This window comes from Colius striatus, chromosome 7 (genome assembly GCF_028858725.1).
Source record: "Colius striatus isolate bColStr4 chromosome 7, bColStr4.1.hap1, whole genome shotgun sequence".
NCBI lineage: Eukaryota > Metazoa > Chordata > Aves > Coliiformes > Coliidae > Colius > Colius striatus.
In genome coordinates this window covers 14,516,440-14,532,881 of record NC_084765.1, presented here as the reverse complement: position 1 = coordinate 14,532,881, position 16,442 = coordinate 14,516,440, and the positions used below count along the sequence as shown (strand labels likewise).

Sequence of the window (16,442 nt, the reverse complement as noted above, 5' to 3'; positions counted from 1 at the left end):
TGTTCTCCTACACTCACAGTTTATTAATATGAATTATTGACATGCAATGGGTTTTCTTTCTCATTCGTAGCACATCTTGAAGTTTCCAGTTCCTTCATCTGGAACAGCAACATCTATCCTCACCTTCCAGTCTAAGAAATCTTTAGATCAGACCTGTGACCTAGTCCAGCACTTAATCAAATGCTTGTTGATTTTTCCATTACATTTGGTGGCCTCTGGGTCTGATTTAAACAAGGCTTAAGTAATTTGGGAACTTCCACATCTTTTTATGCTATATTAGAAATGAAAATTATGACAGATCTTTGTCACTGGAATGGCAATGTTATGTTTTCACCAGTAGTGTTGGACTAGATGATCTTTTGAGGTCCCTTCCAGCCCTTGAGATTCTGTGATTCTGTGTTGCCTTACCCATATGTCATAAAAATAGCAAAATTGCTGTCTTGTGCTCTTTCTTTTAGCTAGATACTTTCTTGAAAAAGGCTCCAACATTTTTCATCGTTATTTGAGTCATGCTTGTGGTGTTTACTACCAGTTTATAGTTCAGAGCAGCTGAACATTCTGTAAGGAAAAGAAGAGAATACTGAAGCGGAAAACAGGAGTCTTGCTTCCTAAAGGCTGGGAATGGATGCAGTCTGTGGCAGACAATCATCTTGTGTGGCTTTGCTTGTATGTAAAAAAGTGTGCAGTAGAAAAGTGGAGCTTACACTGCATTTGCTGACACAAAAATAATTGGACATTTGATCTTTTGATATATCAATATCTTGATTTATGTGCAAAAAAAAAAAAAAAGAGGCAGCACATGCTTTGTTCTTTTTGCTTCTGTGCTATTCTGATTTCCTGGTAAATGCTGGTCTTTTACCATATGTGCCTTTGAAATGAATTTAGAGAAACTATATGTGTAAAGCCATTGTTGTTTTGCAACCCATTTAGAGACTGAAGGGACTGTAGTAATGTACATCTTAGCTATTTGTGCTTCTCATGCAGATTCATCCATCAGTTCCTCTGCATTCCCTTGTTTTTCATGTAGAGGCACTTTTTACTTATCAATGCTTTTGTAGAACATGAAGAGTGTGTGAATGAAGGTACTCAGCAGTCAAAATAATCTCTTTATTTGAGTCATGACCTGGACAAATCACATGTTACCTTGTGGGAGAGTGAGGAAGCATAAATTTAGAGTACTGGGAGAACACAATTTTCAACTTGACTGGAAACGAGAATAGCAAAGTAATTATTCCTGAATAAAAGATGACTGTGGGGATGAGAAAACTCAAGAGATCATATTTATTTTGTGAAACTTCCTCTGGCATTTTTATGTAGTGGTATGTCAGATTTCAATTTGTTTTCAGATGAGCATTTGCAGGTTGGGAGGGAGTTGAGTCTTAAGTCCAATTCCTGTGTTGGCTGGCCTCTCAATTAATTTTCAGCTTTCTTATCTATTTCCAGGTTACTTTGCCTGTGGACCACTTTGTTATTCAGCTACGATGCAAACTTGAGGGAAATCTGTAGGTTTTAGGATCCAGACTATAGGATTGGTGAAATTTGCAGAATTTCAGTTCAATGTGATTCTCATACCCCCTGACCATGATCTTTTAAGTGTATATGAACAGTTCGCTGTAAAACTGTATTTTGATTTTCTTTTTTCAATATTTTGAAGTGAGACCAAGAATTGGGAGATTTTTAATGTTTGATTTGCTTTTAAGTTTTTTGCTGCAAATGTCAAACTAGTGCTGCTTTTGTTTTGTTTTTACTGATCTGAATGCATAAAGACATGTGGTACCTAAATTAGGGCAGCGGGAGAGTTGCCAATCAGTAATGAAGATGCTCTGTCAGCTGTGTAGGTGCTTAAATATTTTTCATAATAATCCTTTGCTTTAAAATAAAAAATAAAAAGGATTCCTTGTTTTTGAGCAATGAAGAGAAGAGCAATGTGTTCTTCTGCAAACAAGGAAACATGGCATCTTTTAAATAACAGAGAGACGTTTCTCTCCTCTGGTGCCTCAATTATGAGTAGATAGATTATAATAACTATTCCTATTTAAATATTACTTTTTCTCTGTTGACCTTAGAGCATTTTAAAAAGGGAATGATGTCACAGAAACAGAAGCTGAGGCACAACAAATTGGAATGTTCCAGCCAAGGTAAGTCAGGATGTCCACGGCAGAGTGAAGAATAAAATTCCTACCTCCTGAGCCCCAGACCAACCTTTTAGGCTGGTGGTTCTTGATTTGGGTTTTTTGGGTTTTTTTTTTAGGTAAACCTCACTGCTACTACTTTTCTATCTCATACTCTCCTTCCTCCTACTTGCATAACCTATTTTTCAGACCTATCCTGTATCCTCCTCATTTCCCACCTCGTGTGCTACTGACACGTCTTCTCCAGTCACCCACTTGCACTGACACCACCACCACAAGGCATGGCTCCTACTGAGCTTATTTTCTTGGACTCGGGCCATGTGTCTCCTGTTTGTTCTGGTGTGACTCACTGTCAGCAGCCTCTGCACAGGCTGTGTTGTCCCTGCTAAGCCCTTTGGGTCCAGAAACTCTGCAGGTACCTTAGAGTGATATCTCGGCTAATACACTTGCAATACTTGGCCATTTGGTGACTAACGCATCACTAACCTGTGCCGCATGAGCAAGAGAGAAACCAGTGGAAGCCATGGAGAATGTGTACCTGGAGATGTTTGAATTGATGCACTTCCACAAAGTTTTTAAAATGCTCAAGTGAATGCTGAGGGTTGGAAACCCGGCTTTGTCAGCCTGTACCAGGGAATATATCTTTCCACGGGGGCAGATGAATGTGTTTAATCTTAAAGCATTTGCTTTGACAGATACGAAAAGAGAGTGAAGAGATGCAGTTCTGGATCATTTTCTAACTTGAAGTTCAATTTGAATTCAAATATTCTTCTGGATTACAAATAAGCATTTGTATTCCCCTAAGAGAGAAATATTACACCTACAGTCCTAGATGAAGGCAGAGGCTTTGGGACTTCGGAACAGACAGGTAGTTTACACCCAAGCTCAAATAAGTGAGTGACTTAAAAATAACCTGCATAATTTAAGCACATTTTGATGAAATGAAGTTAGTTTGTGTGTGAGCTTAGAGACAAAGATGCTTCCAGGATATATATGAAAAGCAGAGAGGTAGGCTACTTTGTGTTGAAACTTAGAAAAGGATATGCAGAGTGTCAGGGAACTAATGGGACTTGTGTTTTCTTCAGGGTATCTTTTTCATACGCAGCTGTGCTCAGTTCCTTTCTGAATGCCCTCGCCATAGCCCTGCTTGCAGTCTGCTCATTTGTCCTAGCAGCCATTTGTTTCGGTGATGTATTTTCTTTTTGGCCCTGAAACTTTAAGGAGGGAGAAGGCAATTTATGTGAAAAATCACTTTATTCAGATTAATGACTGCTGTGCTTGACTGTTATCACAGTGGTATTAGCTAGATTTTTTTGTTGGAGTGTGAGAACAGAAACCACTTCTCAGATCTTTGCTGCCTGAAATTGTAATTGTGGAGACATATGGGGTTGGTCCAGAAGAAATGAGTACCTTCATGTTCAGTCAGAGGAAAAGCTGTATGTGAGGAAGGTGCAATTGAGATGTGCTTTTAATGTTAGCAATTAATAAACCACAAATTGCCAGTGGGTTCAGTTGAAGGACCAGCATCGAGTCCTGTAGTTGAGAGTCCATTGCCAAAAGCTGAGTTTGCAGAGGAAGAAATCTGGATGTTCATTTCTAGCAGAAAACAGGCAGAATGTAGCAGAACTACAGAACATGCTTCTGCTTTTACTTACGATGGAGTGAAGTCGGAAGAAGTTGGTGGTGTTATTGCAAGCCTGACATCAGAATCTAGCCAGGTGTATGATTTTAATGCTTTAATCAAGATGCATACCTGCTGTGGTGGGAGTGGACAGGCTTGAAGGAATTTATGTTTTAATCATAATGCCACGGCAAAATCTCCTTAAATGTAAGTCAGATGGGATGATGTGGCAAATTTCTCTGAAGGTTCAGTGTCAGGATTCGGTGCAACAGCTCCTGAAGTTTTCCGGTTGTTGTCTCCCTCTTTCTTTGTGTTATCAGAGCTGCCACTGATGTGCAACAGGAGCTCTGGGATCCGGCAGACCTTAGACCATCTCCTGAAGGGTAATGGGGGGGAAGTTCTGTTCTGTTTCTGAAGGGTTTATAGAAGTCACCCAAAAGACAGTTTCCTCCAATCAAAAAGCGAGAGGAGGACCTGAACGAAAATGGGACTGGTAGATGTAAAAAGTAGCACAGAATGACAGTTGCCTTAGGGCGTGCATACCCAGCCTGTTAGCCAAGGCTCATATATATGCAAAGCACAGTGGAAGGGGAAGACTTATGTGGGATTTACAGGGCTGAATTGTTCATATTCCTTATGGTAATGGAGAATTTGAGCAGCCTTCATGCTGGGCCCTTGAGTTAGTGTTACATAAAAAAATGGGGCAGATGAATCTATTTCTGGATTACTAATACATTTTAAGAGGAAAAGTTGTTCATTAGGGAAGTTTTGAATCCTGGATTAACCTGAATCTTACCTCTAGAAGTACGAAATTGCTCATTAATCATCTGAGAATAACAGCATAGAAAAAGTGGAAGAAAAATAGTTCATGGGAGAGAAAGGATAGTCAAGTAATGTAGAAATCAGGTACATACTGCTACATCAAGAACTACAGAGGAATTTTCCTTTGTAGTACAAAGTACAAATTCAGATTATCAAGCTTTCTTCCATTTCTAAAACTCAGCTTGAAGTCTTCCTTGATTTTCCTTTTAGAGTAGAGTTTTGTGAAAAGGTCCAGCTGGAGTTGTGTTTTTGTTTATAATTTAGCACTTACCAGAGCCATGAGTGTTTCTTCTGATTTTCTTGGGTTTAGTCTCTACTTTCTCCAGTCCATAGGGATACTATTCCTTTACATTTCGATTCTCATCAGCGGTCACAGATGCTGTAGCTTTCCTAGAAGGTTGCCAGATCTTTGAGGTTTCTCACATGAGGACAAAGATGTATCCTTCCGTGGTTTATGAGAAATGCTCAAGCAACTATAAATGCTGTTGACTCATAGTCCATAGTTGTCATCTAAAATCAAATTCGATCCCATTGTGTTTCTTGGTTCTTACTGCTGCATGTTTTATGTGGCAAATAAAGTGCAACTTGGACACCTGGATTTCTTTCAGAGTTTCATAGCAGGTGGTTTGCTGTGGCTCAGTGAAGAACAAGTGGAGGACGGTACCCAAAGAAGTAAAAAAAGAACTGAATTCATTTAATCAGCTAAAAAGACAAACTTTTATTATTGTTGGAGAGGGAAAAGGAAGATACCTAGATAATTATAGGGTTTTTTAATCTTCCCTCATAAAATTACTAATGGTGTGAGTTCTTCAGACATCAGTTGTATCAAGTGTTTGCAGGCTTCATTTATTATCTACTAACCAAAATTAGCATTGTAGAACCAAAGCAATACCAAGCTTTTCTCCTACATTTCTGTTGAGAACACTGTATTTATTCAAGATTTTAGAAGCAAGTCTCTGGAAACCCCTGATTGCTTCAGAAAAGGATTCCCCTTTAAACTATACAGCAGGCACTGAAACCATGATACAAAATTTATTTCATGCTAGAATTGTTTTGCATAACATTGTGCATGCATTTTACTCAGTACTAAATTGCATACAATGCTGTTGTCTTGTTTCTTAAACTTTGAGACCATTTATACTTGAGTATTTTCCTGATTTTGTACTATAAGTCCCAGTTTTAAAATAACATCTCTTTTGTTTAAAATTCATACTGGTTACTTAATATGAACAATTTATGAAGGGTCTTTATGTTGGATCTATACATCAAGAAAATACAACATAACCAGAGCTGGAAAATTAAATCTAGACCAGCTGTTACTGTCAGGTCCGAAGGAAGGTCCCATGTGTCACAAGCATGCCAACAAAAACAGACAGGAAAAAGTTGTTCTTATTTTTATACACTTCTAGTTGGATTAAAAGTTCTTGATTTCCATGTCGGTGTGATGAACTGTGAAGGCGTGGTCAATATGACCGATGACTGCCTGATTGCACTTTTTAAAACCATTACTCTGTATCTTGTATACAAAAAGAAGCGATCCATAGCAAAGAAATGTACAGTTTTATAATGTTTTACATTTTGGCTACAACAATGTATGTAAAAGTAAAGAGCTTTGAAAGAAAATATAGAACTTTGCCTTTTTTTTTTTCTTTTTTCCTCCTTAATCATACATTTGCAGTGTTTCTTGGTTTTTGTTTTTTGTGTGTTTTTTAGGTTTTTGTCTTCATGCAAGTCATGCTATGGAACAAAAAAAAAAAATAGTTAAAAAAAAAAAAGGATCTTCTACAGTTTTGTTACATTTTGGCCGTAGAAAAAGCCTGCATCTCTAGTACAACTCCAAAACCACGAAGAATCATCCATTAAACCTGCATGGAGCGAGTTAACTTTGTCCAAATGAGAAGGTCTTCTATGCCTGCACAGTTCCACACAGATGTTTATTAGCCATCAATGTTCATCTCCATCTTGCCTTGTCAGGTCACTCTGACTGCCTCTGTTGGCATATATTTAGCAATGACTGGACTTTCTTTGCAAAGATCTGCATGTAAAGAATACAATCAGTACTTGAGCTTCTTCCCTGCGCTTTTCACATCAAGCTCGGCATCTTAGTTTTAAAGGAAGGAGGAAAAGGTGAAATAGCTACATGCAGAGGCAGCCATATTCTTCTTCAACAGGACTTTTTTTTTTTCCATGCAGTCAGCCAGACTGAGACCTCTCTACAGTGTGTCTGAGTATTGCTTTCAGCTTAAAATAGGCGCCCATGCAAAGTTTCATCCTACTGTGCTCGTTTGCTCAAACTCCTGCAGGGTTCCTATGGCTCAAAAATATCCTGAGAAAAGCAAAATCTTCCATCGTTGGCATGTTTCAGCATCGACTAAATGCCTAACCCATTCCGAACAGAGCCAGTAGATCCACCATTAGCCAAAGTAAGCATTACTAGCACGATGCACCAGGAAGGAAACTATCTGGTGCATCTACCCTTCATCATGTGTACTGATACCATGCAGCATGTATGGCCCACCAGTACTACGTGAATGCCTGCCTGTTGTCATCTGAGTGCTAGTTAGGAGTGTTGTCACCTAGCATCAGTAGTAACACCATTCCCAGCAGGTGCTACTGTGAGACATGGCATCTTCAGACTTAGTCACCTGTATTATATGCAACATAGCATAGGCTAATTGAAAATAAAGCTTTTTAGACCATTCTCTGCTACTGATCCATGCTACAAAATAGATGGGATGGGAGACCAAGAACGTCTCACTGGACTAGGAGAGCTGTAGGGCGCAGACACTGAGGATAATCCTATCGCTTTTCCACTTATGCCAGCTATGCTGTTAAGGCTCCGTGACATTTCGTAACCTTCATTTAAAAGAAAAATGCAAAGTACAGCATTGGATCAATGACAGAATGGACTAAGAATGAGGTCAACATTGTAGCCAGTTCAATAGCATCTGCATGCACGGACATGCTGAGAGTAGTATCGCTTGCAACGTGACTCAGAAGACCACTGAAGTACAGAACAAGTTTTTAAAAAAGAGATACATATATATATATATATATATATACATACTAAAAAAACCCCCATAATTTCTCAAGGATGGTCAGGCTATATAATTGGTCTGGTCAGGCTATATAATTGGTCCTAGAGACAGCAACGTGGTTGTACCCTAAAAAACCAAAAGAGTCAGTGGGAGGGATTTTCTATATCTCCGTCATACACTCACGCAAACCTCTCCCTTCCACTTCATGCATCTTGACCTCAGGCAAAATTAAGGTTTCTGGTATCTTTGGGAGCGGGAAGGGGAAAAGGCAGCAAAATCCAAAGAACTTTTGTTTTGTTGCTGTAGAGATACTACTCCTTTGTTCTCAGCATTTAAAGAAAAAAAAAAAAAAACAACAAACCAAAACCCAAGAAAACAAAACTGCATGCATTCAGTTTCCCTCCCTCCCGCCCCCCCTTCTGTTTCAGACATGCACGTAAACAGCTCAGCAAGTGTACAGAGAGTTGCACAAACTATGGATGAAATTCTGTTGGAACAACAATTAAGATGCTCTCAACGTGTTTCAAACAGGCCAACAATATGCTGACGTATATTACTCTTTAGCCAACCAGCCTCTGTTTCATTCAGTAACGAGAGGCAGTTGCAGTGCATCGTGAAAACCATACATTCCTCATCCCAAAGGATGTGCCATTTGGAGTGTTCCCCTGATCCACTGAAACCACCCGAACTCGCCCAGGCTGAATGAACGCGGCCAATGCTTATCCAATACAGAATCAAGTAAAACGCTTTGCTACAAAGGTAAATTTTAGAGGATATACTTTCATATGAAAGTCTTGTGGTCCAACTATATCTTTGTTGATGATAAGCTTTAAACTTATAAATGCATACACTATCTATAACTGGCATTTGCTATAACTATTGCCCATCATACAATGGCACATGGGAATTCTATACTCCATACTGAGCGTATGGTTACATCATACAATCTTTGCAGTTTTAAAATATTGGCTATATCATATACTATATACAGTACACCAGTGGTAGACACTGATTTGAAGAGAGATTTCCAATTTTTCCATTCCTTTTCAACTTTGATGCATATACATTTATAACTCTAATTTGGGTTTGCATGATTTCCTCATGTTAATTTATTTAAACATAACAGTTTATTTTAAGAAGGGAAGGGCTTTTACATTTCATTTGACTTCTCTAGCCAAATAGATTATTCTGACCATTAGCAAACTGAAATGCAGTTACTTCTGAGAGATCTGTAGCTGTCAGAAGTCTGAGAAACTAACAGGTAATGATTTATTTATGAAAGTGATACTAGATGGATTATTTTCCAATTGTAAGACACCTGTGCTAACAGATGTATGCTTCTCTTTCTCTACTGAACTAAACAGCGGTAAAGATCGAAAGAATTTGTTTTAGTGCTCTGTTAAGGTAGCCAAACAATAATTTCATATTTCTTGAGGATATTTTGCTTTGGTCTTTTATCTTTTCTGTCTGCCATCTCCAACTCCGTACTCCTCAGAATCTGGTAAGATCTGTGAGCTTTCCAAGAGGCAAACCTTCACCGCTATGAAATGTTAATCGGGCTCTCCTTGGAATATGGGCTAATTTAAGGACGTTGTAGGGCATCCTCCACAAAAGCTTACAATACCTGGTGGGGTGGAAGACTAGACTGCCTAGCATAACTGCATGGGGTAGTTACAGCTCCTCAGGCTTTTCTTTCTGAAAGAAATAGGTTAGAAACTCCAAATGCAGACATCAGGTGGTGGTTTCCAGCCCAAACGTGCATCTCTACAGCAAGCACACTATTGCGTGCTACAGCTAGAGCTGACTTTCTCTTATTTATTTAAAACGGTTGCTAACTACATGGTTACAGGACCCCAGCTACATACCCTTTCTTATTCCTCCATCAGGCGGGCAGGGATATTCCCCGGTTGATAAGAGGAAGCAGGGTCCATATCTCTCCCGAGTGCCAGAGCGGGTAAAGGGCAGGCCCTCATCAGGCGTAATAGCCTGGTCTATGTGGGGACAGTCTTCGTTTGCCAGCGCCGCCTTGGCCACCTCACCATTCAGTTTCGAATCTTCAAACATATAAGCAGAAGACTATTGAAACACTATGCACTGTTTATTAAGAGTTCCAGCTGCAAATTAAGGGTTCACAGCTAAAGAGTTCTACAGCAACACTATAAAAGGTAGCACATCTGTCCTAGACACTGCATTCATGTGCACTGCACCAAAATAAAATGAAATCTGTTAAATGGGAGGAGAAACAAAATGCGATCACATTAGGTGTAACAGCAGCCACCTGTACTTCCGCATAGAGGGGCAGTTTCAGAAACGGGCGTGCATTGGCTCCTAGTCCTGTGAGCAGAAGACTGCAGTTAGAAATCAGGTTATGTTTTTCGCATGACATTGGATGGTGCATGAATGACCTGTTTGTCATGAAGCCTACTGTCGCTCAGAGCTTTGGAGAGGCAGTGGACTGTCGGTTGTGTTTTGGTATTTGAGTATATTCTGTTTGTGCTGATTTATACCTGCGTGCAATATAACCAAGGGGAAAATTCCTGCTTTTCCTCTCCCCCAAATTTACCCAGATTGGTACCACAAATACTGCTATAATAGAGTCGTGCAGAATAGCTGTACACGTTTTAGACACACAGAGTACGTTATGTATGGAAATATGACAGAAGAATGTGGATTTCGGAAAAAAAAAGCAATCAATTTTCTGATGTTCTCCTCTGAAACACATACAGTATTTGCAATGCCAGCACAAGACACTACATATAGAAAACACTACAGCAGGCCATGAATTTGGAAAACAGATAAGAGTAAATTTTATGCTCAGTTGGAAATAACAAAAATAGGTTGTCAGATTTGCCCATTTTGCTCCACATATTCCCATGAGGATAGACTGAGGATGGTATGTTTTCTCTGTGTGACTTCTTCGACATTTATAAAACAACTTAAAGTGCTATTTAGTGTAGGATTTATTTTAGGCTTTTAAAGTGCAAATTAGCGTATTGAGAATATACTCGAAATATGGCATAGCTCAATATGAGTATTTTGGTTGAAGGGAGGAAAAAACAGTCAAAAAGTGCTTTCTGAAGTTTCCCAAATGCTGAGATCTGTTAACTGAGAGGTGTTGGCAGCATCCTATGCCTCGGTTGCACAATGCTTATTACCTAGACACTGTAAGGCAATGGGTGGTCCTGCAAGTCTTTAAGGAAAGACAAAGTTTCAGTGTGCCTTCTGCATTCATGTACTATATTGTTCTGAAAGCTACATGATACCATCACTTATTTTTCTTCAACGGTTTTTCAAGCCCAGTAACCAAAAAAGCCCGAAAGAAAAAATACATTAGGTAGAGTTTGGAGATATGATTCTGATGGACAGCATAGATGAGTAGCAGGCAAAAGCCTTTTTGAGTAATACTAGTCGCTTTGCACACACATGCGCACATGTGCACACGTGCACACACACACAGACACACAGGTTTATGACACATACTATGCATCTATCCATGCACCAGTAATTTTATTCTATGTCTTTTATTTAGATGACACTGGTTTGTCACAATAGAAAGTCTTTTCTGCAAATCTCACCTCTGCCTCCTTTCTTCTCCATGTAGAATTGGCCAATTATTTCCCCAAAGAGGGAAGCAGTAACATTTTGTTTTGTGAGCAATGAAATAATTGTCTCAATACATTTTTTTAAATGGCAAAAGCTATAGGTGCAAAGTTTAAGGTTGCACTGAGCTGCAAATCCTTTGTGTTCATAATACAGCTATTTAATAGCATTCTTTGCACAAAAACCTGGTACAGCTGCCATAGTAACCATGACAGTGCAGGTACCGAGCTGTTGATTTAAAAATCACTTAGCTGGGCTTTAGGAGAGCTGCTGTCCTCATGGGGATGAGCAAAGAAATGGGCTTCTTTATAAGCCCCTACTTCTATAAGATGATGACTCTAATCCTAAAATGAAGGAGGCAGCTGTGTCAGCAGAGGTCTGCATTGAAATTTCTGAGATTGCCACTGCTACACCTGAGCCTGGGTTTGCAAACTAAACTCTTAGTGACAGAGGGGGCACTGGTCCATTTCTGGACCCCAAAACACCTCTGAGCAGAGTGCCTGTGGGTCAGGCTGCTCACTGGTAAAAGCTATTGATGCTTTTGGAATCAGTTTGCAGGCTCTGTTGTGCTTGAATTACAAGAAAATTTACCTTCTTGCTATTAATTTCTTAAATTGCATCACACATCCCTAACAACTTGAGTTGGAACTGCTCTTGCAGCTTCCTTGGGGTCCCTTAGCACTGATGAATTTTTCTCTATACTTGTTTAAAATCTATAACCTCATTATTTTACATTCAATGGGAAGGGAATAGAGTAGCTGGAGATGTGGACAAATCACTGAACTGTCTTGCTGATGTCCCTTGAATATTCCTTGCATGGGCCGTGGCTTAGGAATCACATTCTGGATAGCAAATGCTAATCCACAATGATAATTTTGATAAATATTTAGGAAGCAGAGAAATATCAGCATAGAAAACTGCATTTATTGCTGTTTCATATGTGTAACTTTTCAGTAGTTGAGTTTCAAACCACTGTCTGCAGCACCTAATTCTCTGAAGGTAGGACTTGGAAATCACATGATATTTAATACATGATTAGCCTGTTTTGGGAATAAAGAAAATCTTGCTGTTGTCATCAGCGCACAGTTAGAAGCCCCTATTGTTTTCATTAGTAGATCCACATGCTGAACAATTTCGGTCTAAAGATGGAGTGAGACAATGTTATTTTAGGTTGATTTCTCAAGTTTCAATTTGCATATTTGCTTTTTTCAAGATTGACCTTGGATTTGAGAGAACTCCAGATAAAGCAAAACTGCTCCAATCATTACCGTCTGATGGCTACCAGGCTACTTATCACAGAATTGTAGAATGGTTTTGGTTGGATTAGACCTTAAAGGTCATCTAGTTCCACCCCCATGCCATGGGCAGGGACACCTTCCACTAGAGCAATCTGCTCTAAGCCCCAGCCAGCCTGGCCTTGAACACTTCCAGGGACGGGACATCCACAGGTTCTCTGGGTAATCCATTCCACTGCCTCATCACCCTCGTGGGGAAGAATTTTGTCCTAGTATCTAATCGAAATTTCTCAACCTCTCTTCATAGAAGAGTTATACCAGTGACAACTAATTCTACGTGCTTGAAACTTCTAAGACTTGATTCTAGCCTGCCAAATTCATATGAATGTTTCCATCCCTGCATGCAGAATCTGAATTAGGTTTGAACAGTGCTTTTCGTTCTTTGGGTTCTGTTTCATGAAGACAAGTCATAGTTATCATCTCTGTTTTACAGACAGATAAAACCACCATGCAGTGAAGTGACTTGTCCACTGCCATGTAAGAGGCTATTTACAACAAAATCCTCTGACTCTCAGCTTGGCACCTTATATCCATAATTATTCTATCCATGAATACCTAGTTAACTGCATCAGCTTTAAACATTCTCCTGCAGAGATTTGGCTGAGAGGCTAAAGAAAGTCTTCAGCAGATCTCCCAGGTGAGTAGTTTGATTCACAACTACCTCATTTGTGTGTTTTCCACTTTTTTTTTTCCTGTCTCATCTATCTCTATTTGCAGAGAAGTAGAATTAAAATGCCCCAGGTATTTCCAAAACATTGAATTTCAAAATGAGTGGGAGGGATTCTGAAAAAAACCAAAACCCTACCTTAGGGGAAGTGCTGTGTTTTTCATTAGTATACTCTGCATGTCGTGGAGAAGCACAGAAGAGACTGCCAATGGACTTGCTGCATGGCTTACCTCTTGTCATAGCAAATGGTTGCATACTCTCATAGTGGCTTTACTGGTGATGCTGGTTTTGATTATAAGTTAGAGTCTAACACTGGGTCTCTACCCATTTAAACCACAACTTACATTCAGAGTATCAGTGGACACAATTGTATGGTGTATTCATTGACCTTGATCTATGCTTGGAAAAGCAACACTTGTACAGAAGAGGTCCCTACACTGGAAAAGTCACCCCCATCCTCTCCCCTTAAGCAAACACTGCCATTCTCCAACAACTGACAAGAAACAACAATTTCCTAGTCTACCCTTTTTACCTTAGATATCTCCAGAAATGTTGTGTGGGCCAGGGATGGTCCCAACTCATACTGCTTCCTCTTGGGGTGATAGCTGCCCCTCCTGCCTCCTTGTTTACAGAGCTGTGAAGTGGTCACTTACCACAAGACTGGATGAGTTGAAAGGCAGAGTGGACTATTCTCAGTCCTTACAGGACTGGAAATCCAGTGCCTTTTCCAGTCCCTATAGGAACTTTTGTAGGTGATGAATTTGACTGAACAGGGCCGAGAAAAACTCCACAATTCATAGCATGACATCCCTGCGTTACCCATAAGTCAATATCTGGCTACATGATTAATGTTAGATTCTTTGATGTGCTAAAGAAGGTGGAGTCTTCTCAGACCTAGGTTAGAAACACAGCAATTGTTTTCAGATTTTAGATGAGACGTAGTGTGGTTTCCTTTGGTCACATTACGTCACTGACTGTCTTTCCCAGAAGAGCACAGACTGTCTTCCTCCCAGGATTAAAAGTGACAAGGACTTAGCTTGAGTACCTACAACTTCTCTGAATTTGCTATTCCACAAAGGCTCGGGAGACTTCAAGGTTTTGCAGCCTTGTTACAAGGGGGAGGGTTGACAAGCAGGAAGCAGGTAGGAGCTGTTGAGTGAGAAAATGAGGCTAGAGCTGGGAAACAAAATTGTTTGGAAGATAATCTTTCTCCTGGGGAGACCTTGTCTGACTAAAGTTACATTCTACACCACCAGCCCATGTACAACCTATGAATGAATCTACAGCTTGTCTTGATCTCAGCTGTGCTCTTACAAACCCGAGACTGCCATTGTTACGGTCTGTGGATAGTCCCACTCCTGACCGATTGAGTCTCCTTTGGTGCTCCTTCAGAGCTTGAGAGCCATTTTCACTTGCTCATTTTAAGCCCCTGTTGCTGTCCCTAACATCCACAACAGCTGCCTGAAGTCTCTTAAAAAGAAGAGTCTCATTCTCACACAGACAAGGCCTTTCATCCAACTGGATCCCTGAAGAAAGTTATGGTACATTGTCCATTGAGTGAATTAATTAAGTCCTCTCACACTTTTCTCCTGACATAAAAAGGCTGTTATTGTGTCAAACATTAGTTGTGCCATACTGTTTGGCAGCAGGAAAATCCCTTGGTATGATGGTTTTCCCTGGCTCTTGGGCTAGTGACAGAATGGTACAGGAACAGAGGTGACATGGCCAAGGTGAGGGTGGAGCTGTGCTCTAGGTTTTCTTAACTACAAGTCTACTAGTTGGAAGTGGGAAGTAGAGCAGCTGTGAGGCTGCTGTAGTTGCTCATGGAGGACAGAATTTCCTGTCTGTTTTTATTCTGTGGAAAATGCAAAGATTTTACATTCCTTCTTGCATCTTATTTTTGCAGCACCACCTTTGCCTGATACTTCTGTGCTAAGCAAATAGTTATGATGAAGTTGAGAGTATGAATCTAAGTACTTACTCTGATTGGTAGAGGGGTTAAGAGCTGCACAGCATCTGAAAATACTTGTTGACTTAATATCCCTAAATTCCTCTCTGAGATGTATGGAAAGGAAGGATTTGCAGTTCAATTCCCTACTCTCTTGAGACTCTTTAATTCAAACTTCAGTCCTGTTAGCAAGTTGTTTCTGTTTTAGTTGCCTGGATAATGTTTACTGTCCATTAATATTCATTGGCCACTCATCAATTGCATCAGTATAAATCACTGTATTTTTTTATACTAGACTCCATTTAAACTGTGCTTCTTCACTGATTAAGGGAGGGTCAGAACTTAATAGTGAATCAGAACGAAGGAACTGTAGACTGAGAAAAATATGCTTTTCTTGAGTTAGTTCATGGCTAGAGTGATTTCTGAGTTAACATGGAATTTACTGGCAATTAAGAATAAGATTAGTAGCAATAAACTTCATGCTATCCTTCTAGAAAAATATAAAGATATCTGTCAGCTGTTTTTTATCATTCTTTCAAAGTAGTGTTTGAAGGTAATTGGGGAAGACTGTAAACAAAATAGATTGCTCAGAACCCAATTCAGCAAAATAGCAGTCTATCTTTCTGTGCCAGACCATCTTTGGCTACAGGAATCAATTTTTATGAGCTCCAGAGCCTCATGCAAGATTAAGAAATGTGAATCCCATGGGTAGGGGTTAATTTTTGTTGTTGTTAAATCAGGTCCTTCGAGTGAAAGGGATACAGCTATATTAAATTAGAAAAAGAATTATGGAGAAGATATATTAAACCACAAACAAAGGATGATGAAATGATGAAATCACAGCTTGGAGAGTATGGAAGGGAGTATAGCATAGAGAAGAACAGCGCAGAAAATATGGGTTTAAACCTTTGTAAATGAGTAATGATGTGTCAGCATGGGCATCATTGGTTTTCAAAATGGCAGTCAAAAAAATCCTAAATTGGTAAGTTTGGGAATTTTTTCTGCTGGAGAGTAATGAAAATTATTTTTTTCTCATGCAGACTATCTGAAAAAAAAAAGAAAGTAATTTAACTAATTAGTTCTATTGTCATATCACGTACTTACTCTTTGCATTAATACCTTGCATCAGGTTTTGTGTCACAACCTCAGTGAAGTTACCTACAGTCTGTGACATTCCTTGTTCTTTTGCATTAAAGAACTGTATTGTAATCTCCTCGGCTGCCAAACATGGAGCTCAGGTTGATGAGAATTGGAGAAAAACTTCACAGAATAAAATGTGACAGTCTGTAACATACACAAGTCGCAAGCAACGTACAGTA

At 39.6% G+C, this 16,442-nt stretch overlaps 1 protein-coding gene across 6 annotated transcripts in view; it reads right to left on the bottom strand.

Moving 5' to 3' along the window:
- KCNC1 (potassium voltage-gated channel subfamily C member 1) overlaps positions 1 to 16,442 on the bottom strand; it is a 127,426-nt gene that overhangs the window by 10,201 nt on the left and 100,783 nt on the right. Inside the window, exons 3-4 of one of the 6 annotated variants that reach the window (XM_061999145.1) lie at positions 9,479 to 9,667; positions 6,546 to 6,610 (exon numbers count right to left, since the gene is read on the bottom strand). In XM_061999145.1, the coding sequence (XP_061855129.1) occupies positions 6,546 to 6,610; positions 9,479 to 9,667 (254 nt within the window). Of the gene's footprint in view, positions 1 to 6,545; positions 6,611 to 7,294; positions 7,432 to 9,478; positions 9,668 to 16,442 lie in introns of those variants that run through there. The other 5 variants (XM_061999149.1, XM_061999146.1, XM_061999144.1 and 2 more) reach the window with 5 other exon arrangements.